At 42.9% G+C, this 26,094-nt stretch overlaps 1 protein-coding gene across 5 annotated transcripts in view; it reads left to right on the top strand.

Moving 5' to 3' along the window:
* Fmn1 (formin 1) overlaps window positions 1-26,094 on the top strand; it is a 368,942-nt gene that overhangs the window by 291,589 nt on the left and 51,259 nt on the right. For all 5 annotated transcript variants that reach the window (XM_085834577.1, XM_029474561.2, XM_085834578.1 and 2 more), the window contains one exon: window positions 3,592-3,684. In XM_085834577.1, the coding sequence (XP_085690703.1) occupies window positions 3,592-3,684 (93 nt within the window). The remainder of the gene's footprint in view (window positions 1-3,591; window positions 3,685-26,094) is intronic.

Raw genomic sequence — 26,094 nt, 5'->3', positions numbered from 1 at the left:
TGCTCACAAAAATAGTTCTAAAAATAGTAGAGCTTGAATGTCACTGAGGGGTTTTTGAATTTAAAGAATTAATGATTTATACTGTGAGAAATTGTTATGTCTTTGTGTATTTTCAGAGTCATAACTGCATATCAGGAGAAAAGCATGTCACTCTGAAAGTTCATTATCAAGTGAATATCAAAGCAGAAATCATTCAAAGTGTATTTAACCAACCGTCTGTGTGCTGGCCTCTGTGTCCAGTCGGTATAATCATCTTGGCTACCTTACTTATGCTTTGTGGGAGGAGGTGATGAGCAGTGCTGAGGTGATAAAAATTCTCTAAGCCAGGGGCTGGTGAAGTGACTCAGCCAATGACATGCTTGCCAGAGAAGTACGGGGGCCTAAGCTCAGCTCACGAGCACCCATGTCAAAGCCAGGCATGACAGTTCTGTCCTGAAGACCCAGTGCTCAGAAAAGCAAGGACAGTCAGATCCCAGGGCATGACTGACAAGTCACTGGTTCAGAAAGTGACGACAAAATATAAAATGGAGAGTGAGAAGAAGATAATCAATGTCAACCTTTGGCTTTCATGTACACACATTCACACACACACATGCACTTATACATGCACACATGCACATACACATTAAACATGCACACACACATGGAACATACAAATTAAATTGTTTTAGATCCAGTGATCCCTTTTCGATGGACTTGGGACCACCCACTATGACATTCTCATGTTTTAGCCCTGCCCTGACTCTGCCATCCAGATCTGTTTGTTCCACTTTAGAATGTATCCCAGCTCTGTCTACTCCTGTTCCTTCTTTTCTCTGTCCTCTGACATCACTCAAGCTCAAAGCATTTCTGTTTCACTGTTTCAGCAAAAGAATAATGATATCAGGAGGACTGTTTACCATTGTTCAAATGGTTTACCTACTTGGAAACCAGGAAAGAGAAGTCTGATAATAGTGGAATAGTTATAGAGTACTTTTTATAGAGAAGACCAAACACACTTTCAAAGAAAGGTAAAGATGTTCAAATAAGTATGCTTTTTGTTTGTTTTTACAACTTAAATATTGATTTGTTCTGTGGGCATGTGTGTGCATGTGCAGAGACCCAAGAACAACTTTCAGGGTTGGTTCTGCACTTCCACCATCTGAGCCCCTGTATCAAACTCAGGGCAGTGGGCATGGTACCAAGTGCCCTAGTCCACTGGGCCATCTCACTAGCTGCTGAAACAAGCATTTTGAAAAGGTTTGACTGCATTTGAGGAAACTGTTCTCCATTTGTTCCAAGATAGGATTTGTATTTGTCACCTTGGTGACTAGCACTGGACAGTTGTAGTAGTAGACATTCTAGGAGAGCTCTAACCAGAGGCCCTAGAAAGCAGCAGTGTCTGTAGAAGCCTGAAGCGGGGCACTCCTGTACTGGGATCTAGTAGCCCCAACCCTGAGAATGTGTGTTAGGAAACAACAAAAGACCCCCCAGTCATGTTCTCACCATCTTCTGGTCTCCCGACATAGTTGAAGAGTCTAGAAATCTGGTTGTCAATACTAAAAATGAAAAGTGTCAACTCCCTCCTGTGATATCAGCACTTGAGAGACTGAACCAGACTTCAAGGCAAGACCAATATGTCCCAAACAGAAAAAGGAAAAAGGGTCAGGTGACTATTTGCAGAGGACACTGAGTAGCTTTGCTTGTTTAAAAAAACAAAAAACAAAAAAAACACCAAACAGCCAAGTAGGATGTTTCTGATGTAAATAAGAGTCCCTCCCCAACTGCTCACTTCCAAAATGCCTTTTGTGTGTGTGTGTGGGGGGGGGGGGGGGTTCATAGATTCTTCCAAGATGTAAAGTATACATTTCTCTACCTTTGCCCCCAGCCCCTTAAGACAGGGTTTCATATAGTATCAGGCCAGACTGGAGCACTCTGTATAGCTCAGTTGACCCTTACACTCAAGTCCCATCTGCCCCCAAGCACTTCACAGGTATACACTACACAGCTATTTGTTTCTCTATTTTTATACTCGGCAGTGTGATATGCTTATGATAAAAATCCAAGGCTTTAATTTGGTTTCTTAGACAAGTAATTTCCAGCCATTACCAATAGTTGAAGCTACTGGCCAGAAGTATATAGAAAACATTGAAAGATATTTTTTTTTCCTGAGTTAACCACTTTTCTTTTTTTTCATATTTTTTATTGGGTATTTATTTCAATTACATTTCCAATGCTATCCCAAAAGTCCCCCACACGCTCCCCCACCCACTCTCCTACCCACCCACTCCCACTTCTTGGCCCTGGCGTTCCCCTGTACTGAGGCATATAAAGTTTGCACAGCCAATGGGCCTCTCTTTCCACTGATGGCCGACTAGGCCATCTTCTGATTCATATGCAGCTAGAGACACGAGCTCCAGGGTGGGTATTGGTTAGTTCATATTGTTGTTCCACCTATAGGATGGCAGATGCCTTCAGATCCTTGAGTACTTTCCCTTGTGGTTTCTGTGTAACCAAATCCAGTTCAAGGCAACCTGATTATCAAAAGAGCAATTTGTTATAAATTCTGGGTGTCCAGTCTGAAGTGGATCTAGTGAAAGTATTCATGTGTTAGTGAAGCTGGAGGTACGTGGCCTGAGGTCAAAGGGCCCTCATTCTGTAATGAATGTGCTGGAGAGTCAGTAGGAAGAGTGAGAGAGGTTATTTTATGATCTGGAAAGGTTGCACTCCAACCCAGCAAAATGGAGGGCATCCAATTGCTTTCTGGGAGTAATACTTATCACCCTGTAACTCAGGTCCCGCCCTCCTTTTCCTCATTGGTCAAGCGGTCAGGGGAGGGGTCCTCAATCTTAGCCATCACCGGCTACTTATATTTGTCTATTTCCCTAACAAACCCTGCAGGTGGGTTTATTTTTACATTTTTGTGTCCTATTTTTTAAAGCTTTTTAAGGTATGTTTAAGTGTCCCAAGTCTGAGAGTCACTAGGCCAGTTTGGCTGTTAATGCTTTTCTACTCTGAGCTTGTAGCTTGGGTGAGGAGAGATAGAGGTGGATATAGTGGCTGGGGACCAGTGTTTTCTGTCCCACTCCATGGGACAGCACATACACTGACTCTCAGCACATTTGCCTTGAAAATAGACCTTTGGTTTGTTTGCTTTAAGTGGTAAGTTTGAAGAGCACACACAGCATGCTTCCTAAACTGAACTGGAGCCTGCATCATGAGGATTCTCTAACTTCATGGTTCCAGGCAGTTTCCACTTGTGGTAATTTGAGTGAAATCTCTTTCAGTGTATGGACTGAAGATGGTCAGGGACCTTCCTTCCCTGGGATCAGACCTTAAGTTCCCCTGTCTCCCATTATGAGGAACATGAGAGCAGAATACTTTACTTGGGACAAGTCACAGATCTTTTTGTGAATGGCTAAAAGGAAGATTAAAGACTGCGCTATCCATGTTCCCAAAGAGAGGTGTAGACTGTGCCCTTTTTACTCATAGAGTTTGGTTAAACTGTGAATGACAAGGAATCTGTACAGTTAACCATGAACCACAGTGCCCAAGCAGGCCCTCAGCAAGTATGTCTTCTTGGTTAAGTCTAATCTATACCTCTCTTTGCAGCAAGTGAGCAACAGATGAAGCTGGTGTGCAAGGAGTCCCCAAGGGAGTACCTGCAGCCTTTCAAGGACAAACTGGAGGAGTTCTTCAAGAAAGGTAGGAGGCTTCTCAGTTGCACATCAAGGATACTCTTCTTAATCTATCTCTCCCTCCCTCTCCCTCCCTCTCTCCTTCCCTCCCTCCCTCCCTCCCTCCCTCTCTCTCTCAGACCCCCATTGCCACTTACTTCCTGAATGACCGTAGACAACATCGCTGAATCCATGGTCCATTGTCCAATGGTGGTTTCATCCTCAGTGTAGATTGAGTTGTAGCTTCTATGTCGGAACATTTCATCCTTTAAATCATTCATTCCTGCTTTTGAGATATTTTGAGGGTAAACCTTCCTGTCTTCTTCTGGACCGTAGGCATTCTTGATTGATACATATTAACTGAACACAGTGTGTACATGTGAGGCTTATGGAGTCCTGCAGCTCAGATTGATGGTCACCCCCGACAGGTCAATGGGGATTATATTCCTGGTCTGACGAGCATGGCAACTTGGAAATTTGAAATTCGGTATTGTTTGTTGTGTTGCTTTTTTTCATTCCTTTACAGAGGGGCAAACTGGGGCCCAGTGAGTGGCATCACCCCACTGCTTGGCACCCATTGGTTCCTTGGGGTACCAGAAGATCCAACATTTACTTAGAAACCTTTGCAGGTTCTGTACCGTGCTCCATATTTTGGGGACAACTAAGACACTTTTATTGGTTGGGGTTAGTGAACGTGAAAATGCACTGCTTCTATGTATTATTTCCTATTTTAATTTCCCCAAATTAATTTAAGATTCAAAAGAAAACTGAATATGGGGTTTTTGAAGGAAGCTTTCTTCTTTAATAGAAAGTCAGGGGAAATGCATGCGGGGATTGCTGGGGAAATTTTAGCATGCTGTTCCCATTACCAAATAAGGCCACATGATACTACACCACCAAAAGGCTGCTAAGTTGGGTCAATTGACAAAGTATGGCCAAGCCACCTTGGAAATTAGCAGAGAAATTCTCAGTCTATGAGTCACAGGAGCTCCATGGCAGCTGCTCTCTCTCTGCAGAGATCTCTGTTCTTTCCTCTCTACAAGACCTTGTTTTCATGAAGCAGAAGGCAGAGTTGGTCTTGTTCAACCTCATGTTTGATGGGAATAATGGGTCAGGCACAGTACCATCTAGAGAGCAAACAATGACACAAACATTTTGTACTATGTGACTGTGAATAGGTAGGGTTTTTTAAAATGTAATTCATCAAGGTAAATTTGTTGCTTTATGGGCTATACCATACATACATATCCTGGTGAAAGTTCCATAGCCAGCAGATACTGTATTTGTTACCTCTAATTTATGACTGTTTCTTCTCACACATGCAAGCTGAATTTGAAATGAGGTACATATATGGCTTATGTCCTATACTTTTTAAATTTTCTATTATTCAATAGCTGGAAATTTTCAAAATGTGCGTGCATGTGCACATGCACACACACACACACACACACACACACACACACACACACACACACACTGGAGTTTTATCTGCCTGCATATCTTAATGGGCTTAAATTCTGTCTTTAAAAGAGCCAGTATCTTGATACATTGAAAATTCTATTATGAGCCGGGTGATGGTGGCACATGCCTTTAATTCCAGCACTTGGGATGCAGAGGCAGGCATATTTATGAGTTCTAGGCCAGCCTGGTCTACAGAGTTCCAGGACAGCCAGGACTATACAGAGAAACCCTGTTCCCCCCCCCCCCCCCAAAAAAAGGAAAGAAATAAAGAAAGAAGGAAAATCCTATTCTTTTGATGAAAAGAGCTACATTTGAATAGGATAGAACCTTGAGAACCTTTCAAACTTGGAAAATGTACTAGGTTTCTCAGCTCAAGGAAGGAAGCCCTAAAGTAGTTCGTGAGAAATTCTTTTTTTTTTTTTAGTATTTTGATCATATGGACCCTGACCCTAGCATCACAGAGATCCATTCTCGTCACCCTCACTTTCCTATGTAACTTTTGAATTTTCTTCTTTCTTAAAAAACCCCTTGGGTGCAGTTATATTTGGGAGTGGGGCCTGCCATACTACATTACACCATTAAAGAAAACTGACTCTTCTGTCCCAGGAGCTATCAAATGCAAATAACTCCTCAGCTATCAATGGGATTTCATGCCCACCCCAACCCTCATTCTAGGATTTCATCTGGCTTGATCTCATACAGATCTTATGCATGTTGTCACACTCTATATGTGCTCATATGTGCAAGTTCCCTGTTGTATGTGAAAAACACTGTGACGGTGCCAAATGAGACCGTGGTTCTGTCGTTTAGTGGTGTATAACTAAGAACTATATGACAGGTAATGCTATCCTCATATGGTTTTGAACCTGTAGCTTTGCTAACTTGCAGAGTACACAAACGGGAACATCTCTTGATTACTGTCAGGGCAATAAAGAGTAGTTCCTTTGAAAAATAGAAAAGACTTACTTTGGGTCAGAGTTTCAGAAGTGTAATTCAAGGTCTCTTGGTTCTGTTAACCGTGGACTCCATTGTCCATGGGCTGTGTTAGGCAGCGCATCATGAAGTGAACATGGGCAGAAGACAGTACTACATTTTTTTAAAGAGTAGCTGTTTCTCTGACTAATAGGAAATGTAAAATTCTCTGCCCACCACAAATATGGGTTATTGACCTTGGATAATCACATTTTATGGTGATTTTCATGCAAGTTAAGTATAACATTTATCTGATTCCACATTTTCATAAACAGTACCACTATTACATGTGCTCCTAAGGAAAATACTACTGCTAACCCAGCCTTGATGTAGATAGAGCTCATAAAATATACCTGGATATCATAAATGCTGAAATGTGAACTCTCCAACAGTCCTGGAGTTGATATGATATGTAATAGGCCCAATATGATGGTAAACTTGGGCAAGAGGAATTCTTCTCAGACAGGTTAGGAAATGCATTCCAGGCAGAGGGAACACTGCAAACCTGTAACAATAGTAGATGTGCAGTGTTTGGGGAATGCATAAGATTAGGTGTGACCAGATTGTAGGCTTTATGTGAAAAATGCAAGACTTGTAAGGAGAAAAGTATCGCCACGGGACTTGAAGAAGAACCTGCTTCATGTTATAGACAACAGACAATAGTGAAAACTGTCGTGTCCAGGAATGGCAGGTGCAGGCTGGGCTGGGTGTCTTGTTTGGTGAAGGGATGTTAGGGGACCACTCTTTCTTTTGTTCTTAAAAATGTATCATAATTATCAATGATATAAAGTTAATTGAAGGAGTAAAAGGCTCATAAAGAACCTGAGTTAAAACAGTGGGGGTGGAAGGAAGACAGTGACATAAACTTTGGACATGATACCTTTGATGTGTACCTGACACACAGGTAGAGATGCTGTGCTTGTACGAGAGAGCTTCGTGATGCTACAACAATGATGCTATAGCTTCTAAAGCATTTACACTCAAGAGATCTGTGACTAAGCTACAAAGGAAATAAAAAAATTCTCTTTATGTTTTAAGACGTTTACAAGTTACCCTTAGCTATCTGTGGTGCAAACAGTCCCGAAAAGGTGGCAGTTTAAGACATATGGGTGAATGTGTCAGTCCAAAGGCAAGATGTAGAATAAAGAGATTCCTCAGAGCAGCTGAGTGTAGGGTCTTATTGGAAGTTGAAAAAGCATGCTGTGACAGAGCCTGTGTGGAGCGTTGAGCAGGAAAGCTAGTTTTCTGTGAGGGGTCTTCTCACTCAGAAAATACTAAGTAGTTAGGGTTTGGATGTTTTGGGTTTTTTTTAAGCCTGAGAAGTCACATGCATTGTGACTCGGTTGATTCATGACTAGAATTATTTGTATATAAGCAGCAATTTAGCTCTCGTAATTTTCCATTTGTAAGTCACATCCTGTTGCCACACTGGAATGAGATGATGTGTTTGTCCTGATCATCCTTCCTTTCTCAGAACACTCTTAAATAATGTTGACAAAGCCACGGGACTTACTCTCAACTAATTTTCATTTCCTGAGCTGAACACAAAGAACTTTTAATGGTACTTTTCTGGGTTTCAATCCCCGTGGCGTCTACACTTTCCCCTCCTCTTCCACAGTAGGCTCTGGTGGATGCCAATTTACAGTGCAGGTCTAAGCAATCCTGTGCAGCCATTTGTGTGTCTTGTTTGAGCTCCCACTTTCCCACCCTCAGATCAAACATGGCCAATAACGATATGGCCTTCGAAACCATGATGCTCACATTAAAAGTCCCCATAAACATAGCAGGGATCCTATAATTGAAAGAAGCCACAAAGCAACTGATTAGATCCTAGGTCTAGATCTTATAGGTGGTCTTTCCTTGCTGTTAAATTGGCCATTTGTATTTATAGCTTCGGCAGGGAAGGCTGTAACTAAAACTGGTCCTAATTCCAGCACCTCCCACGCTTGGTCTTATCTCACATTCAGTTACCCGTGGATGGTGATAAATTTCAACCTGACTCTGAATGAATAACTCTAGCTCTGCTTCCTGTGTGGTTATTTGGCCAGATAAGATAATTTTTTTTTCAGTGTCAAGAAAATTTTCTGTAAAATATTGCTGCTGCTGTTACTGCTGCTGCTGCTACTACTACTAAATATTATAAAAACCCCAATAATTTTACCAAGTTTAACAAAATTTTACCAAGTTAAACAAAAAGCAGTAAGTCTGATTCCTCACACTGAACGCAGACAGTTCCAATACACAAATGGGTAAATATCCCACAACAGCTGAGACTATGGCTGTCGGACCCTATTTGCTTTGTACTTTCTCTAAGCCTGTAACACAGCCTCAGCCTGACCTACAATACATCGTTATCACTGTCTGTTGATTTGTGAACAAAGGCCTGGAACCGGGTGAAGTCCTAGAGGGTATGTATTTTCCCTCTGTGGCTTTCTTGCTTAAATCCTTTCAGAATCAGAGAATCCTGGTAGAATCTGGCAAGAGATATTTTCAGCCTATAATTCTCAGCGCTGGTTAGACCCCTTCCCTATAAAAATCTCTTTGTTGGATATATATATATCTAAATTATTTTGTAATAATCTTTAAGTCACATAACATTGACAAGGGCCGTAACTGAACCTCATAATAGAACAACAGCAAACTACTGTCAGCCTCGTCATTGCGACCTCAAGACCATGGAAGTAAAACTGATTGGCCATCTTCCGTGGTTGTGAGAAAAACCATGTGACCTGGAGTGTGGCCTCTGAAAGAAAGGAATCTTAACTCAGCACATGGAGGAAGAGAGAGGGACTGGACCAATGTATGTCACTCCTGGGCCAGGGTGTGTACTGCTGAGTCTCTATACAACTCAAGAAGGCTGGCTTCAGGTGTCATCAGACAGCAAAACCATGTTATGTGCCTTGAGCCTTTGGAAAGTAGAAAGAGCTACCTTAGTGGGGGCTTCCTCATCAGGCTCTCATCTGAAAAGCTTAGTGTGGATCTTTTTATTTACTAATGTAAGGTTTTTGAACCAATTAGATGGCACAGCAGGTTCCCTCTCCCTCTCCCTCTCCCTCTCCCTCTCCCTCTCCCTCTCCCTCTCCCTCTCCCTCTCCCTCTCCCTCTCCCTCTCCCTCTCCCTCTCCCTCTCCCTCTCCCTCACCCTCTCCCTCACCCTCTCCCCCGTCATCCCCCTCTCCTCTCCCTCTCTCCTGTCATCCCCTCTCCTCCTCCTCCCCCTCCCCTCTCATCCCCTCTCCTCCCCTCTCCTCTTCTTCCCCTCCCCTCTCCTCCCCTCCCCTCCCCTCTCCCCCTCCCTCTCCCCTCCTCTCCCCTCTCCTTCCTCTTTCTCTCTCTTCTCTCTCCTCTCCCCTTCCCCCTCCCTCTCCCTCTCCCCCCTTTCTCTCTCTAACACACATTATTCAGAGATCTCATTTATATCCCCCCCCAAGAAGATTCTTTCTTCCTCTTTCTCTCAGGTCTTCCTACTTCTTACCTCATCTTTCCACTCCTCGCACCTTACTTACACCACCTTCTCCCCACCTTAGTATCTTTAGTTCACTGTTTCTGTAAAAGCCAAGCCTCCACTTGGCTTTCAGTAACTCTAGTTCTCTTTTTATTTTTTCATCAATATTCAGTTGTAAAAACAAAAGTGTCTAAATGTTTTAAATGTATCTGGGGTAAAAAAGAAGTTTATAGACAAACTTCACCATAGTTAGTTATTAAATTTTATATAAGCTACTATTCCATGACCAAATAGAAATAGTTCCCAGAATATGAAGATAATTAGATACCTAGAAATCAAAGTATAGTTTCTATCCCTGTCAACAGATAGAAGAGGAACAGTCATGTGATTATTGCTTAGGGTTAGGTTGTAAATGGTATATTACAAAATTCACTAACCACTCTTCATTTAAAAAGCTTAAAAAAGCATTAAATAATGTATACTTACTCACTATAACAAAAAATCGCACTAGCCCCAAATTTGTAGCTTTTACCATAGACAAAATTCAAATGTACCTACAATAAAAGAGTTCCCAGGCATTGAAAAATGAAGGAAAAAACACGTAATTAGCAAAGCTGTAGAAACTGTTCATAAAATGTAGGAAAATATTCCACTCTTAAGATAGAAGATGTGTAAGGTAAATTACACTGACATTTCATTTTCTATGCAATAGATTATCAAATTACCAAGGTTTGAAGGCAGACTCTCTTGGCTCTGTAGTGAGATGTCATTCTAACTCATTGCTTTTGTTACAGTCCATTTGGAGTTCAGTTTATCAAATAGCAGCATCCACTAAAGTCCAGTGTGTGCTTCTAGAAGGAAGATGTGCCAAGCTGATGCGGGGATGACGCTGTGGGAATGATTAGGGTGGGTCTCCCCACCTCACTTCACCTAATCTGCATACTCCACTACAGATGCGCCAGAGAGGATGGTCTGTTCAGTGTTTCCAGACCCTGTCAAGGTGACAGTCATTATTAATTGCCACAGTAGTTTACCTCTTACCTTTTCTTCCCTGTTACCAAGCCTGGTTCTTTATTTCTAGCTAGCTCCTTCACTTTCTTTTACAGGAGTGCATTGGAATATATATGCTCATTCCAGGACAAGATGAGGGATTTGTGTCCTAAATTACCCTAACATACAGTATCTTTCATGCCTAACCACAAAGGAAGACCAAATATCATCATTTTTTTATGTCTTAACACTACTATCAGAATCTGACGACCTATTACATAGAGATTTGCCTTTCAAGCCTTAAATCTAATTTGCCGAGCAGAGTGGAGCAACCTTTAATCCCTGCACTCAGGAGGCAGAAGTAGGCAAAACTCTGTGAGTATGAGGCCAGCCTGGTCTACACAATGAGTTGCAGAACCGCTAGGGTCATATAATGAAATCCTATCTTCAAAAGGAGGAGGAGGAGACAAAGAAAGGAAGGAAGAAAAGAAAAAGAATACTCTAATCCTGTGTTGTTCTCCTCCTCCTCCTCCTTCTTTCTCCTCATTGTTCCTCCTCCTCCTCCTCCATCTTCTTTAAAATAAAACAGGGCCTCATTGTAGCACAGGCTAGCCTCAAACTATCTATATAGCCAAGAATTACCTTGAACTCCTGATCCTCCTGCTTCCACCTCTGTATTAGGGATTATCCCTGGCTCCTTAACTCTAATTATTGAAAGACAGTCTTCTTCCTCTAACTTTAAATAGTTTCCCAGAACTCCCCACAAATGAGAGATGGTGGATGGTGGTATAGTTTGGACAAACATCAAGTTACTCCTGCTAATCATTCCAAGATGTCCCGAGATGGCACAGAAATTTGACATACAGGGTCACATGTACCCATGCCTCCACCCCTCCAAGTATGGGAGACTGGACACTTTCATTGCTCTGTTGGAACAAGGACTAAAACATAAATTCATTTTTACAGACTTGAGCAAGGCCTTGAGTCATGTAAACATTCAGGAACTGCTAAGATCCAGCTCATGGTGGAAGTGTTGAGTATCTCTCCATTTCCTTTCTTTGTAGGAGAATTCAAAGTCCTGTGGTGATTGCCCTCACTTCTTCCGGATGAAGTAGGAGTTGGGGAGAAGCCAGTTGGGCCTCTCTTTCTGTGTATCCACTTTCATATCCACTGTGGATATTCCCTCTCCATAGGTCACTGGTTTCTTTAGGGAAAACTATCAGGACATTAAGTTCTATTTCCCTGGGACCGGGTTTGATTAAACTACGAAGTTGTAATAATTATATTCAGCTACAATCTCCTAATTTGCTTTTCCTGTCACGACAGTATATACACTTTTAAGTTAAAATTTTTAATGCAGTTATTTCTTTTAAAAATAATGCATCTTCATACTCATATACTTCAATTTCACATTATTCTGTGAGAGGCATTGAGACCTAGGTTTGCAGTGTACTATTGTTAACTGCAGGCACTATAAAGGTGTGTGTGTGTGTGCGTGTGTGTGTGTGTGTGTGTGTTGAATGAAGTGGAGGGGTCACTGGATTTCAAGTGAGAAGACCTTGTACTGAGCCCTGACCTTATGACTTCATGTCCCCAAATCTCTGCTTTGATTTATAAATGCCTGTGAAAATGTGAATGTCACATTACTAAACAGTGTCACCAAGAAGAATAAACAGGGATAGCACATGCACGTGAAGCAGCAGAATAAACCATCATACAGCGATGAGGCAAATGTTAGATTTAGAACATGGCTGTCTCCTGCTGGCAGCCTCCGTGGGAGGTTTAGGCTTTGGTGCGGAGTAGTAGTGCGATGTGTAGCTTGACAGCTGAAGTGTATTGCTTCACTGCAACATTGCAGCCATCTGTTGAGCCTGCTTTTGTCATCTCTCATGTTCCAGCCAAGGAAACTGAGTCTGAGGGGTTTGGTAACTTGCTTTACGTCAGTATGGCCTCATCCCCAGAGTTATTCCATGCCATAGTAATAACTCATTTTCTCTTTGTGCCAAGACTTTTGTGGGTAAAAGAAACATTCTGAATCTCACCAAATGAAACAGAAAAAAACCAGAATAGACTTTCTATATAACTTACAATAATAGCTTAGTCTTAGGCAGTCCTTTCTGGAAATCCCAATTTAAAAAAAAAAAAAATCTATCTTCCTAACAGTAGCAAAAACATATCAGTGGTGATTCTAAAAGGGGGACTGGGTGATGAATATTTACTTAGTTGGGGAATCAGTATTCGGCTCTGCATCTTGCATAATCATTGTTTTTCTGATAAATTACACCAAGCAATCGTTGGCCCAGCCACCACTTCCTCTTTGGATTCTCAACAACTATGAGGAATTTTTTCTTTTGTTTTGTTTCTTTGTTTTTCATTTCAGGGTTTTAAATTTACAATTTAAAAACTTTTAGGTTACAATATAATTATATCACCTCTCCCCTACTCTCTCTCCCCTTCAACCTCTCCCATATACCCTCTACTCCTCAAGTTGACAGCCTCTTTTTCTTGATTATTTTGGTTACACATGTGTGTATTTAAGTATAAAAATGTAAATCAGCGTGTTGAGCCTGTTTGGTATGGCTTGTGTGTATATGATTTCAGGGCTGACAGCTTGTATTGGTTGTACTCGATAACCAGTTAGGGTGCCCATCCCTGAGAGCCAATTCCCTCTCTTTCTCAGCAGTCATTAATGCTATAGTTCCTTGTCTAAGGATGCGGAACCCTATGAAAGTCCCACTTACTGCATTAATGTGTCTCTTGGTGCTACCATTGGTCAGGTCTTGTTTAGGCAGCCACATTGTTGAGCTACCGTGTGTGTAGCTTCCCTGACGTTTCTAGCAGATGCCATCTCACTGCAAACTTCCTGGTCCTCCAGCTCTTACAGTCTTTGCAACCTCTCTTCCGCCATGTCCCCAGAACCTGAGGTACAGGAGTTGTGTTATAGATCCATCCATTGGAGCTGGGTGAGTGCTCTCTGTATCAGGACCGGTTGCGGTTTTCTGTGGTGTCCGTTTTCTTCAGAGAGAAGCTTCTTTGTTGTGGAGTAAGAGCTACACTGACCTGTGGGTGTAAAGGTAAACTTTGCGATTATGTCAGGATTATGATATCGAGTAAAGTTACAGAAGTACCATCTGCTGATCTAAAATGCATGCTCTCGCTAGCCCTGGGTAGTTAGCCAGGTTTCTATTCCTGGGCATGATTCTCCAATGGAACTGGCCTTCGTTAGACAGCTGCTGTTACCACCAAGATATGAGTGCCACAACTGCACGTTTGGGGATGTCTTGCCACGCTGGTCCTTGTTATACTTCATAGACACCACCGATGGATAGGACCTTGATTGTTCTCCTTCTTTGGCTGCTTGCAGAGTACCTCTGCTAACTCTCAGGGAGGAGGCTGACAGGTTAGATCCAGGATGGATCTCCAAAGTCCTTGAATCTCCCAAATCCTGTGTCTAAAGTTTTCAAACTCTGCAAGGCAACCCAGGGCAACAGCCATCAGCATCCATTGCTCAGAAGTCACTTGGACTACCCCGACCAAAGACTTGAAGGGAGGTTTCTCATACCGGGCACTGGAGTTTTTGTTGCTCTCTGGCTCCTGTGGGGAGCATTGTCAGCCCAAGTGGAATAAGTTGATTTCACACACACACACACACACACACACACACACACACACACACACACAATTGTAGGTAAATAACAAATAATACGGTTCTATCTCCTCTCCCCTCCCTTACTGTAGTGCCTTCCTTTCACTTCCCTAGTTGGAACTCCTCAATCTGTTTTCCTCCCTTTCCCACTTTGCATGTGGAATTTGCATCCTGCTACTCCCCTCTCTAGGCCTCACCCATGGCCCCTTTTAACTTTCTCAGCTTCTGTGGTTACTCCAGAGTGTATATACTCACTCTCACATCTGAAGATTTGGGACTAAGACCCACAAATGAGAGAGAACAAGTGGCATTTGTCTTTCCACATCTGGGTTACTTCACCCAGTGTACTCTTCTCTAGTTCCATTATAAGGAGGTTTGAATGGGTGATTTCCTGCAGTTATCACACGGGTCCTCTTGTACTGAGATATTGTCATCCTTATGATGGAAGAACTTGACACCTCTGTTGTGTTTAAGACTATTGTGAGAATGGATAGCATAGCACACAGAACTTTCATAGGTAATGTACAGTCCAGCAGTGGTTACTTTTTCTTTCAAATTGTTTCTTCTCTGGGTTCATTTTGCTTTAAAAAGATCATAGCAGCGCTAATAAGAACCCAGGATGGATGAAAGCATCCGTCCAGAGCCTGGTGCCATACATATCAGCCAGCCTGCTCTTACATCCTCAGTCATTTCTCAGACTCCTTTCAGATGCTCAGAGTGGGGCTCAGAAAGGCAAGATAGGTTTATTCACCCAGTGGTACGTTGGATGATGGCACCAGTTTCTAAAGGTAATGAGTTAATTATGGAAGACTGTCTTCACTGCTGGGAAGAAGTCATGTTTATCTGTTTGTCTCTCCTAAAGTCTAGGCAAAAGTGATCTCATCTGTATTTATCTAAATTAGGAAGCTTCCCTTGTGTTAAAATGTGTACGTTGTCATAAATATAGTATAAGTCAGGTAAGTGAGCATGTGAGAAAAAAAAAAAAAAGGTGCCAGGAATTTCTGTGGTTTCTTCTCAGTGACAGAGGAGATGTTCATAATTCCATTAAGGACACCATGCCTTATGGAGCACACACTATGGCTGCCAAAATCCACAACGTCACCACCTAGTGGCCTCAATGTGGAACTGCAAGCACTTGATTCTTAAGCTCCACAGTGTGAATATCTCCTCTCCATGCTAAAGTGTTGGAGAATTACCAACTTTAGTTATCCTTGGTGACTACTGACAGCTTCAGCACTCAAGTCCTGCTTTCTAGCAAATTGGAGAATGATGAGGATTGCTTTGTCTTTCTCTCTCTCTCTCTCTTTTTTAAAAGATTTATTTATTTATTTATTCATTTAATATATGTGAGTACACCGTGGCTGTACAGATAGTTGTTAGCCTTTATGTGGTTGTAGAGAATTGAATTTTTAGGGCTTCTGCTTGCTCCGGTAGGTTCGATCACTCTGGTCTGCCCTGCTCGCTCTGGTCAACTCCGCTCACTCAGTCCCTGCTTGCTCCGGCCCAAAGATTTTCTTATTATTATACATAAGTACACTGTAGCTGACTTCAGACACACCAGAAGACGGTGTCATATCTCATTACGGGTGGTTGTGAGCCACCATGTGGTTGCTGGAATTTGAACTCAGGATCTCTTTCTCTTTCTTTCTTTCTTTCTCTCTCTCTCTCTCTCTCTCTCTCTCTCTCTCTCTCTCTCTAACTTATTTTAAAAGATTGTACACACAGGTTCAACAACATGGCTGTGCCATTCCTAATCCTTACATTAATCATTTGAGTTGAGAGCAAATCCATCTGTGTGGTAGCTTTGTGCAGAGATTTTCATTTTCTTCTGAAAAATAAAAATACGTAGAATAGACCAGAACTATTTTCAGTAACGATAAACAGTTTTATCATCATAGGGTATAAGCACAGCTGGCTCACGTCCCTTCACAGTTTTAGGCACACATGAGTGCTCGGACTCCTTGGCCTGCCAGGCCTTGCTAGCTCACCCTTTCTCCACCTGAAAAGCAGACACCAGAGCCTTTGCTGTGTACACCTCCCCCTCCTGCCTCAGCATCCACCAAGTTGCTGGCACTCAAATTATTGATTGACATAATCAACTGCCTGCCTAATGAGCTCATCACAGCATCCCATTTCCTTGCCGAAATAATGAAATGTGGAGTGATTAATCATGCTGTAATAATTCAAGAAGGCTTTAATGTGTTCAAGTAAATCATGTGGAAAGCCACGGAACAGTTATTTGAAATGGCTATTCTTCCTAGAAGGGCTCTATTCTCCCTTAGCATCGTTTCTTGAGTTTCACAGTTCTATAAGTTTGTCTGATGGCTAGCATAGGGTGCGTGCATGGTTATCTGCAGTCTTGGTCTTAAGCTTCCTCTGGCACTGTTTCCTAGTTTGAACTCATGACTGAAGCACTGATCGCAGTTTGTCCGAGTACCACTGGTGAAATAGGTTTTAGCATCTGGACAGCAGGTAATGGAGGTAGACAGCCTTGGAAAAGACTCAGCAGGTGATGTCTGTCAAGTCGTTTTCCTGTTTCTGTTGTAGTTTGAACAATATGGTAATATAATGTGAACAATATGATTGGCTTTAGAATTATACAAACCTGAGATCAAATCTCTTGCTAACTTTCTGACTTGGAAACCACGCTGACTTCCTTCATCCCAAAGATAGAGATAATAATACCAACCTTATATGTAAGGGCATTGCAACTGTGAAATCAACTGAAGTGTCTCAACCCTCTGATACATGGTGTGACTTAATCCTACACACACACACACACACACACACACACACACACCTGCACACATGTTCCTTTACATTCCTTTGAGCTTTACGTATATTGCTTAGACAAAGTCAGAATTTCATTTCATCTATGAAGCCATATTAACCATGAGTCTTTCCTTCATCTTATTAAAACAGAAGAAACTGTGCAAACTGCTAATTAAATATTAGTTTAGTTCTTATTGTGTTCTGGGCACTGTAAACTCCGTGAAGAGCAAGACCCACACTAGTTTTGCCTCAGTCCACAGTGTATACTTAAGTTATTTGTTGCTGTATTGCCTACTGCTTCAAATCTTAATAGCTCAAAATAACACTGTTTTCTCTTGGGTTGTTCCACTGGCTGGTTATTGAAGTGGGTCTCCTACGAATTCAGAGTCCTATGGTGGGTAGAATTTGAATATTCCAAAAATAGCTTTTCCATACATGTATGTGTATCCACCATGGGTTGGCAGACTGTTTGAGGTTAGAGGACTATCTCGGAGACTCTAAGTAACCATTGCATGTGACTTTGGGCTTGCTTTCTCAGTACAGTGGTCTCTGGCTATCCTACTTTTCCCAAAGCAAATAGCTTTTGCTTGTGGTAGAAAACAAAACTGGCCAACATTTTAAAAAAATAAAAGAAATAAGACATTATGTACTTTTGATAAGCCAAGTTGTAAGCCAACCCATTTTCAACATCCTGAAATGAGCACTCACAGTCTCTAATTCAGAGATCAGCAGGCATGCAGAGAAGGTGGTCATCATGGAGGCAAGCTTTGCCAATGGCCACTCCTCAGATAGCCATCTCTTGAGAGCAGGACTGTTAACTTGTAGGTTCTGACCTGTACTTTGTCCATCCAGGCTTACAGAGGCTACCATCTGTAATTGCCTTGGGAAAAGGGATAGTGTCTTTAATGATCAATAAATAATCGAAGGAAAGTGTGTTCTGGTCCTTAGAACTTCTTCAGGAAAAAAACAACAACAACAGTGTTATTTCCAGGGAGGGGTACTTTATCTTTCTCCTCAATCTGAAGGGAACTCTTTGTTTCTCTGTTTCTACATGGGGTAAACACACAACTCATAAATCTTAGCTTCACACACCCAGTGCTACAAAGTGACTCACATGTTTGTGACTATTTTTACACATAAGAACCATCATCGTCAGCGAGAATGTATTTGCCGGGACATTAAGTCCCATATGCTAGAGTTTCTGTCACACTTCTGAGACACTGTCTTTGCAGTTGGAATCCTAGGAAATCAGTCCTCTGAGACTTCTGTACTTCTGCACCTGATGTAATAAACACTCCTTCCCTTCCTTTCCCAGGGACAAATGGCCTTAAACAACTCTTGTAGGCCCTTCCCTACAGTTGTGCAAAATCTCTTGTTTTAATATAAGTCAATGTCTGGAAGGTGGGGAGGGAGGGAGGGATGAAGGGTGAGGAGGGAGGAAAGAAGCCTGGAGTTATCTTTCCAAGTATAGACGTGAGAGACTAAATAAACACATTTAATCTACGAACTCATGACAAGCACTTCTCAAATTAAATCCTGAATTTAAATATTTTTATATTTTCAGTAATAATTTATTTAAAGTTGATAAGCTATTATCTAGGATATTACTACCCTTTAGGGGACAAAGTGAGAACTTCATTAGCTATTTCCTATACTCATCCTTGGATCAAAGTACCTTTTGTGGAGGTGTTGTGACCTCTGTGGTCCCTGTATGGACAATTGGTGATATCCATTCTGACAGCTGAGGACCAAGGCTACATTCCATCCTAGAAAGGCAGAAATCATCAGGAATTGCCATGGTTGAACTGAAATATAAATCCATAGAATTGAGGGCTTTTCCCCCAAAGGGTAAAGAGAATTTGGACCTAGACTTACGAATAGTTTTTGTAGACATAGCAGGAAATTATGATCATGTGGGACTGAATGTGTCATTTGTACTTAAATTTGTTCTCCCTATGAGTCTTGTAGATAACATTGTTTTTTGTAAGCTGTGAGAGATCAGAAAATAATCCCAACAGATTACACTGCTGCCCAGAGGCTCTCAGACGTTCTCTCCGATTGGAATGGAGCCAGTAGAGTGTGCAGAGAGAGTTAAGGACCACTTCCAAATCCATGTTGGAAAAATTCTCAATTTTTACTTCATATGTCAATTTACTGTTCCTGAAAATATAGATAAGTAACCAAGATGTGGAATTTATATTAACGTTCATGGGTTCTGATTACATGTTCCAGGTGTGTGAGGTTAACACAGCACCTGTCTTAATTTAAAATGATGAATTTACCCCCTTGTGGGGCCTCTCCTCCAGGATCACACCACATATTTGCTGATATTAAAATACCATATATCTCTGTGTTACATTTATTTCTCAAAAGCATTGAGTGGACAGCATCCAAGAGACACCTAAATATAAGTGAGCTACAAAATATGGCTCTTGTTTGCTCCAGTCTGTGACAATATAATATAAATGTGGCTCTTGTTTGCTCCACTCTGTGACAATGTAATATAAATGTGGCTCTTGTTTGCTCTAGTCTGTGACAGTATAAAGGAAAGATCAACACATTGCCAGGAGATGGAGGTGGGACAAAAAACCATCTACAGAAGTGGTCCCCAACCTTCCTAAATCTGCAGGGACCCTTTAATATAGTTCCTCATGGTATAGTGATGCCCCCAACCATAAAATAATTTATGTATGTGGCTATCTCATAGCTGTAATTTTGCTACTGTTAGGAATTGTAATATACATAGCTGATATGCAGGATATCTGATATATCATCCTCAAAGGGGTCACGACCCACAAGTTGAGAACCACCGATCTAAGGTACTACATAAGGACCTGAAGAAAGCCAGTGGGTACATGGACTGATACATGGTCACTGTTGGTTTGTATTAAGAGTTTATCCCTGTGTGTAAATCTGTCTGTGAGCCACAGTTTTGTATAAGGAGAAAATTTTACATTGTGTGACTTTCTGCATCTACCTTCCAAAGGCTAGAGACAGCAGTGCTGGGACACATTTCCTTCTTTGGAAAACTATCTCACATGCTGTTTGGGCTTAATGCAGTGAGGTCTCCTTCTTTCCAGTATTCCTTTTTTTTTCTTGTCCAGAATTCCTCAGTGTGTGGTTGCTCTTCCCTCTCTGGGACTGGGAGACTGTGGGCCTGTGCTGTTTTGTACATCTTTCATATAGGTGCCCTGACCGTGCTTCTCCTCTCAAGCATCTTCCCCAGCCTCCCAGCCGCCCTCCACCACCAAGCAGTGATAAGTGCCTTGGCACTTACTAAAACAGCCAATCCCTAAGACGGTACCTTTGCACACGCGATTCAAAATGCCATACACACAGCCACCCTGTCCGGAAGGAAATGAATTGAGCCAGTGGTGCACCACTGGCATGTGCAGAAATCAGACATATCCACCATGCTGCTACTATCATTGGTGTACTGTCATTGAGTTACTCATACCAGATAACTCCACTGTTCTCATAAGGATCTGGTAAGAACATTTCCTCTTGCCCTCTCACTACCAGCTCCTCCAATAGCAGAGTCTGAGCCCTAACACACATGCTGCCGGCTAGAGACTAGAGCACAGTAGATATAGGCAGCAGGCTGGGAAGACTGGGGTTGCTGAGTTGCTGAGCTTCCTCTGCAGACCTTAGGCTCCTACTCACCCAATTCCACATCTCAGGGCTGAGATCTTTCCTGCCCAGGGAAGGGCAGGTAATCAATCAATGCTAGACTTTCTTCAATGGAGTTTATTGCAGTGTCCTTACATCCACTATGTGTCTCTCTAGATGCCTAGGGATAAATATCTGAAATCGGGTTTGTATTGTCTTCTTTATACAGCTCTCCCTGACATCAAGTAGCTTGCCCATAGTATGCTTGTAGTGCGTTCTGGATGATTAGACGCAAATCATCAAGGGCCTGCTTTGTTTCATCCTCCTCCAGGGCTGGACTGCTGTGTGTTAGCCTGTCCTGTATGGCAGCAGGGAGCTAATTATTGCCATGCTCAACAATTTTGAGTAGAAATAGATGTGTTTTCCCCTCTCCGGAGAACAGGGCTTGTTTTTGACAAACACAAGGTCTTGCTGCGTAGCCCAGGCCAGCCTTGTGTTTATGATCTTCCTCCATCAACCTCCCCCTTACCCCCCCCCACCCCCCGGCAAGCTTGGCTTACAGGTAATGTCACCGCTCACTAGAGGAATAGAGTCTTGAGCAAATCCTCACAACCCTATTCCAGGGACTCTGATAGGTGCCAGTCATCACTGACTTCTGCACATGGTGAAGGGAAAGGTACTTCCTTATGTCGGTAAGTAGGGAAGCAGAAGCAGTCTTAAGAGTTAGTTACCGGTCAATAACTGTAAGCAGGGATGGTGGCCCTTCGCTTGGGAAGGTCTCTGCTGTGGAGTTTGAGGGCCTTCAAGTCCTCATCCTCAGGTAGGCTACTGTCTTCCATTAAGGAGCAATAGAAATGTAAACTGTTGTACAGTGTAGCAAAGGACAGTAAGGTGCAACTCAAGTCGGAAACAGGCCGGAAACTCACTGAAACAGAATCAGTCTCGCTGCCAAAACCAGGAGGCTGGCATGGTGTTGACACTTGCCATTTTGACTCGTTCATCTGGAAATGGCCTGACTTGGAGTAGAGGTCCAGCTCTGTGCCTGAGTGGCAGGGTGGGTGACTAGGATGCCGAAAGCTGTGGAAAGGAAGTCTTTGTGGGAGGCCAGCTGCTTACACCAATCTCTGCTTGGCTTGCTGGTCAGAGGCTTTGATCTCGAGGCCCTTTCCCATGAGACATCTTCCCTTTCCTCTTGTCACATATGCAGCACCCCTCACCCACTACACACACCCTGGTTTGGTCCAGTTCCAAGGGAAATGAGCTGTTTGTCCAGTCACCGTCTCTGGGCTGTATAAACAAGCAGATGGACAATCAGCACCCTTCTCAGGCCTTGGCCCGCTCGGCTGCTTGCACAAATGGGGACTCATCACTCAATTTTTGGACTGTAGTCGCACAAGCATGAGATAATGGGGACGGCTCAGCTTTCGAGATCTCTTCATGCTGTTTAGATTTCAGCCTCCGTGTCAAAAATCTATTGTTCAAAGCAGCTTTGGCAGCAGCAGCCACTGCCCTTCCACTCATTTGGAAAACTAATAATTCAGATGCTGTTTCCTTACTAAACCAAGTCTTAGCCAGCAGAAAATAGACCCCCTCCCCGCAAAAGAGGGTTATTTTTTTGAAAATACATAGAGGATATCTTCCCTTAATTATCCAAATATTAATAGGGCCTGTCATCTAGCTAACAACGGTTTGTTTTGTTTCTCACTTTAAGGGCCTTGGATAGTGCAGTGGCCTGGGGAAGAGTGGGGCAGTCTAGAGACTTGTCACCCCAGGGCTGCTGTCATTCTTGTCACCTGAGCATTTCAGTGTGGGCACTGGTCTTGTTTCTTCTGATTCACAGTACCCCGGAGGCTTTATGGGGGATTCTCCCTAACTGCCCCTGTCTCCTCAGAACTCAGGCTTCCTGCAGCTCTGGCTGTTGTCAGTGCAAGCTGCCCTGCTGTCTTGCCCTTGCTCCTCCTTGCAGGCACCCATAGGTATCAGGCTTGCTTGGGTTCCTGTCTTCTTGCCTTCCAGTGATTCTTTTCTCCATTACTTCAGTCATCTCTGACCCCCCTCACCGTGTCCTCTTTTCTCAGTGTCCTCTCCCTCCCCCTCTCCCTCTCCCTCTCCCTCCCCCTCCCTCTCCCCTCTCTCCCCTCCCTCTCTCCCTCTCTCCACTCTCCCCTTTCCCTCCTCTTCCTCTCCCTCTCCCTCCCTCCTCTTCCTCTCCCTCTCTCTCCCTCTCTCCCTCTCCTCTCCCTCCTCTCTCCCTCTCTCTCTCTCCTTCCCCATCCCCCTTTCTTCCCCTTCCCCTTTGTTTTTAGTTCCCTGTGTTTTGTTCTTCATAGTTTTTCAGTTTGGATTTCTGTCACACTGGACAGTCTGGTGTGTTCAAACTCCCTCCCTCCCCTCCTCATTGCCCCCCACCCCCACCCCCATTGCTTTTCTGTTGGTTTTCATTTCTTTCCCAACCCTTCACCTTAGATTCCTAAAATCAGCCTGGGAGTGTCTCTTGGACAGTGTCACTTTGATGAGGCAAGAGCACATGGCATAATGGTCATTTTCTTCCTAGGAGTCTGCCCTGATGAAGGCAACTGCTCATGGGGCAGGGCATCAACAGCGAGGACATCCTGTTCTCTGTGAGTGGCAACTATTACTTTTGATTTGCTAATTCAGCATTTAGATTGTCTAAGGCCTGAAGGAAAAAATGATGGGAATGCTCGTCTCAGGGACTACACAGCTGCCATAAATCTTACCCAGCTTGTGAGCAGTGTTTGCTCTCAGTGACCACCTCAGGCATTAGAATACTTACCCTCAGCTCAAGGCTGGCACCATGCTTACTTGTCCTCTGGCTGTCCGTCTTTTTGATCTAGAAACGAGGCAGAGCTTCTGGGCTTTCTCGCAGAGTTATGTCTAGCTTGGCTAACCTGCCAGCACATCCCTTTGTGGCCTTTATTTCAGTGACTATCAAATATATATCTCTAATGCATACATCTCTAGGAAACCCAGGTTTGTATATCCAACTGCCAATTAAATACCTCAAACTCGGTGTCCCAGACCAAACTCTGACTTCCTCACTTCACCCTTTGGGCTGCCAACTGTCATCTGCTCAGAAGTGGAAGTGCCCTTCTTTGAAACGCTAAAGCTGAAATCTTGGAAAGTCTTTAACTTTTCTCTCTCTCCCACCACAGCCAGTCTGTTATTGTTTCTATTATAACACTGGCTCTAACACCACCCTTTCTCAAATGCACTTGTCCTGACCATCTTTAAAAACTCATGTCAGATTGTTACTCATTTTCTAGAGTCCTCTGGCAAGTCATCTTTTTAATCCTAAGATTCAGAATCTAGTAAAACCTGCAAGCCCTGCCTACACCACAGCTGACCTTAGCTTTCACTCCCCTCCCCTCCTTGCCTAGGTCTCTGCCCTTTCCCATCTCCTCATGCTCCCTGGTCTGTTATGGGACCTCCTGCTGGGTCCTCTTCTGTCCAGAGAGAACTTTCCCAAGACATCCACAGGACCCCATCCTCTACTACATTCCAGTGTTTTCTTAATATGTCAGAGACAGCTAGGTATCTTAGTCAGTTTGGTTTACTTATAAGAGAAGACCTTAGTCTGAATAATTTATAAACAAATAACATTTCTTGTGATTCCTAGAAAATCCAAGACAAGGTGTCTCTAATGTCCTGAGGGCGTCCTTCCTCAGAGGCTGTGCCTCCTTATGGTGTTCTCATGTGGTGAAGAGGGACAAATAAGGGCACTAAGATCACCCATGAGTGTTGAATAACATCACAGCCCACCCCATGATATCACATCAGAAATTATGCTCAACATACAAATTTTGATAAAGGAGTTCAGAACATGACAGCAGCACCCTATCTAGTACCTATATAAAGTACAGCACCCTACATAATACTAATATAAAGAAGTTTGTCTGGTAACCCGAATTGTTTCTTTCTCTCTCTTCTCCATTTTACAGAGCTTCTTAATATTTATCTTCACATGAAATGCTATGCATTTGCCTTATGTTTCTATCTGGCCCTTTTTGAAAACAAAAACAAACATATGTGTTTGAAGAAGAGATTCTGTTTCTCATGGTTCACAGTAAGCATGCCATTAGTCTGTTTTAATTGAGGAGCAGAGGAGGTGCGATCAGGAAATAGCTTGTACCAGAAATGGAAATCAGCAAGGGAGTGAATTAGAAGCTGAGTGTTGATGTTTGGAAAATGAGGACTCTTTACAGGGACTCCGAGTAACGTTGTGGATGGCGTGAAGCGTGGAATGCATAGTATGTAAGGTTCACTCTGTCTGGGGCATTCGGTACTCTGGGTCATAGCTTTTAGGGCTCTGGGCTAGGAAGCCATTTACTTGTAGTCATGCTACCCTGAGTATTCAGGAGTCCCATGGAATAGTCATCTAACTAAGTCTGATTTCTGATGGGCCAATGCCATATCCAGACACGGGACAGTGTGTAAGGCTGTTGGCAAACACGTAATGCACAGCCACCTGCAGGATCAGCATGGGAGTGTGTGAAGAAGAGACAGGGTTTGGGGGAGGCACAAGGAGGCAGTGGACATTGAATCAATTGGCAGGGATAGTTATTCTCCATCAAGATATTCTCCTAAAATTATAAGTTTAAAAATCACATTCTGCATCAAGATCCAGGAGCTTCCGAGCTCTCTGGGGTTTGGTTCTTCTCATCCACTGTTTCTGGCCTTTCAGTGAATGCTATGTTGTCTTTAGCATCTACTGAACCTCTCAATAACTGAATTCTTTGGAACTCAGTTTTATTAGGTACTGAAATGCTGAAGGGAAGTCTTCTACCGTGCTCTATGTGTCTGTATTAGAAATTAACATTGGGAAATCCAAGAAGTAATGAGAAATGGAAAAAAGTTCCTAGGTTGTGGCAAGTCCAGGTGAACCCAAGGATCTATGTTTTACTTTTGGGGAGGGGGCATTAAAGATTTTAATAGGACAGTGGTATGATGAGCACTGTAGAATAAAAAGATACTGGTCATGGAGTGCACATAAAGCTGGAGGCAGGAGGGATTGTAGATAAAAGAATTAGAATTTAAGAGGAAATGGGATAATAGAAGGGAAAGGTGATCAGGATATAAACTGGGGTGCATTTTACAGGACACAAACATTAGAAAGGTGAGCATGACGTCCTTGCAGGCTACACACAATTGTCATAAAGGTGACATCCCTGCTCACCTGTCCTCACTGCTGGATTCACTCCCCAGTCCCAACCACGTGGTATTCTGGAGCTGACTGCATGTCAAAATGATAAACAGTGGACATTGGCTGTGGTAGAAGGGGGTGAAAATAGCTCCCTGAGCTTCACTTACCAAAAGCATAGAATAAAGGCCAAAATAATAAAGCCGAAGTAAGATCATGGATTGTTGCTATGATAAGTTACACTAATGGCCAGTCACAGAGGAGAAAGCGTGGGTCTCCTGAATGAGCAGCATGCAGCACAGGGCATGCAAAGCTCTGATTTCCTCAAGTTCACGAGCTTTACCCTCTCCCTTCCTGCTTTGCACCAGACACTTAGCATTAAGAG

Source organism: Mus caroli, unplaced genomic scaffold, assembly GCF_978045245.1.
Source record: "Mus caroli unplaced genomic scaffold, Mus_caroli_1 scaffold_2, whole genome shotgun sequence".
In the NCBI taxonomy this organism is placed as follows: domain Eukaryota; kingdom Metazoa; phylum Chordata; class Mammalia; order Rodentia; family Muridae; genus Mus; species Mus caroli.
The sequence above is the reverse complement of the archived record's forward strand: the minus strand, read 5'-3'. Positions and strand labels throughout refer to the sequence as shown.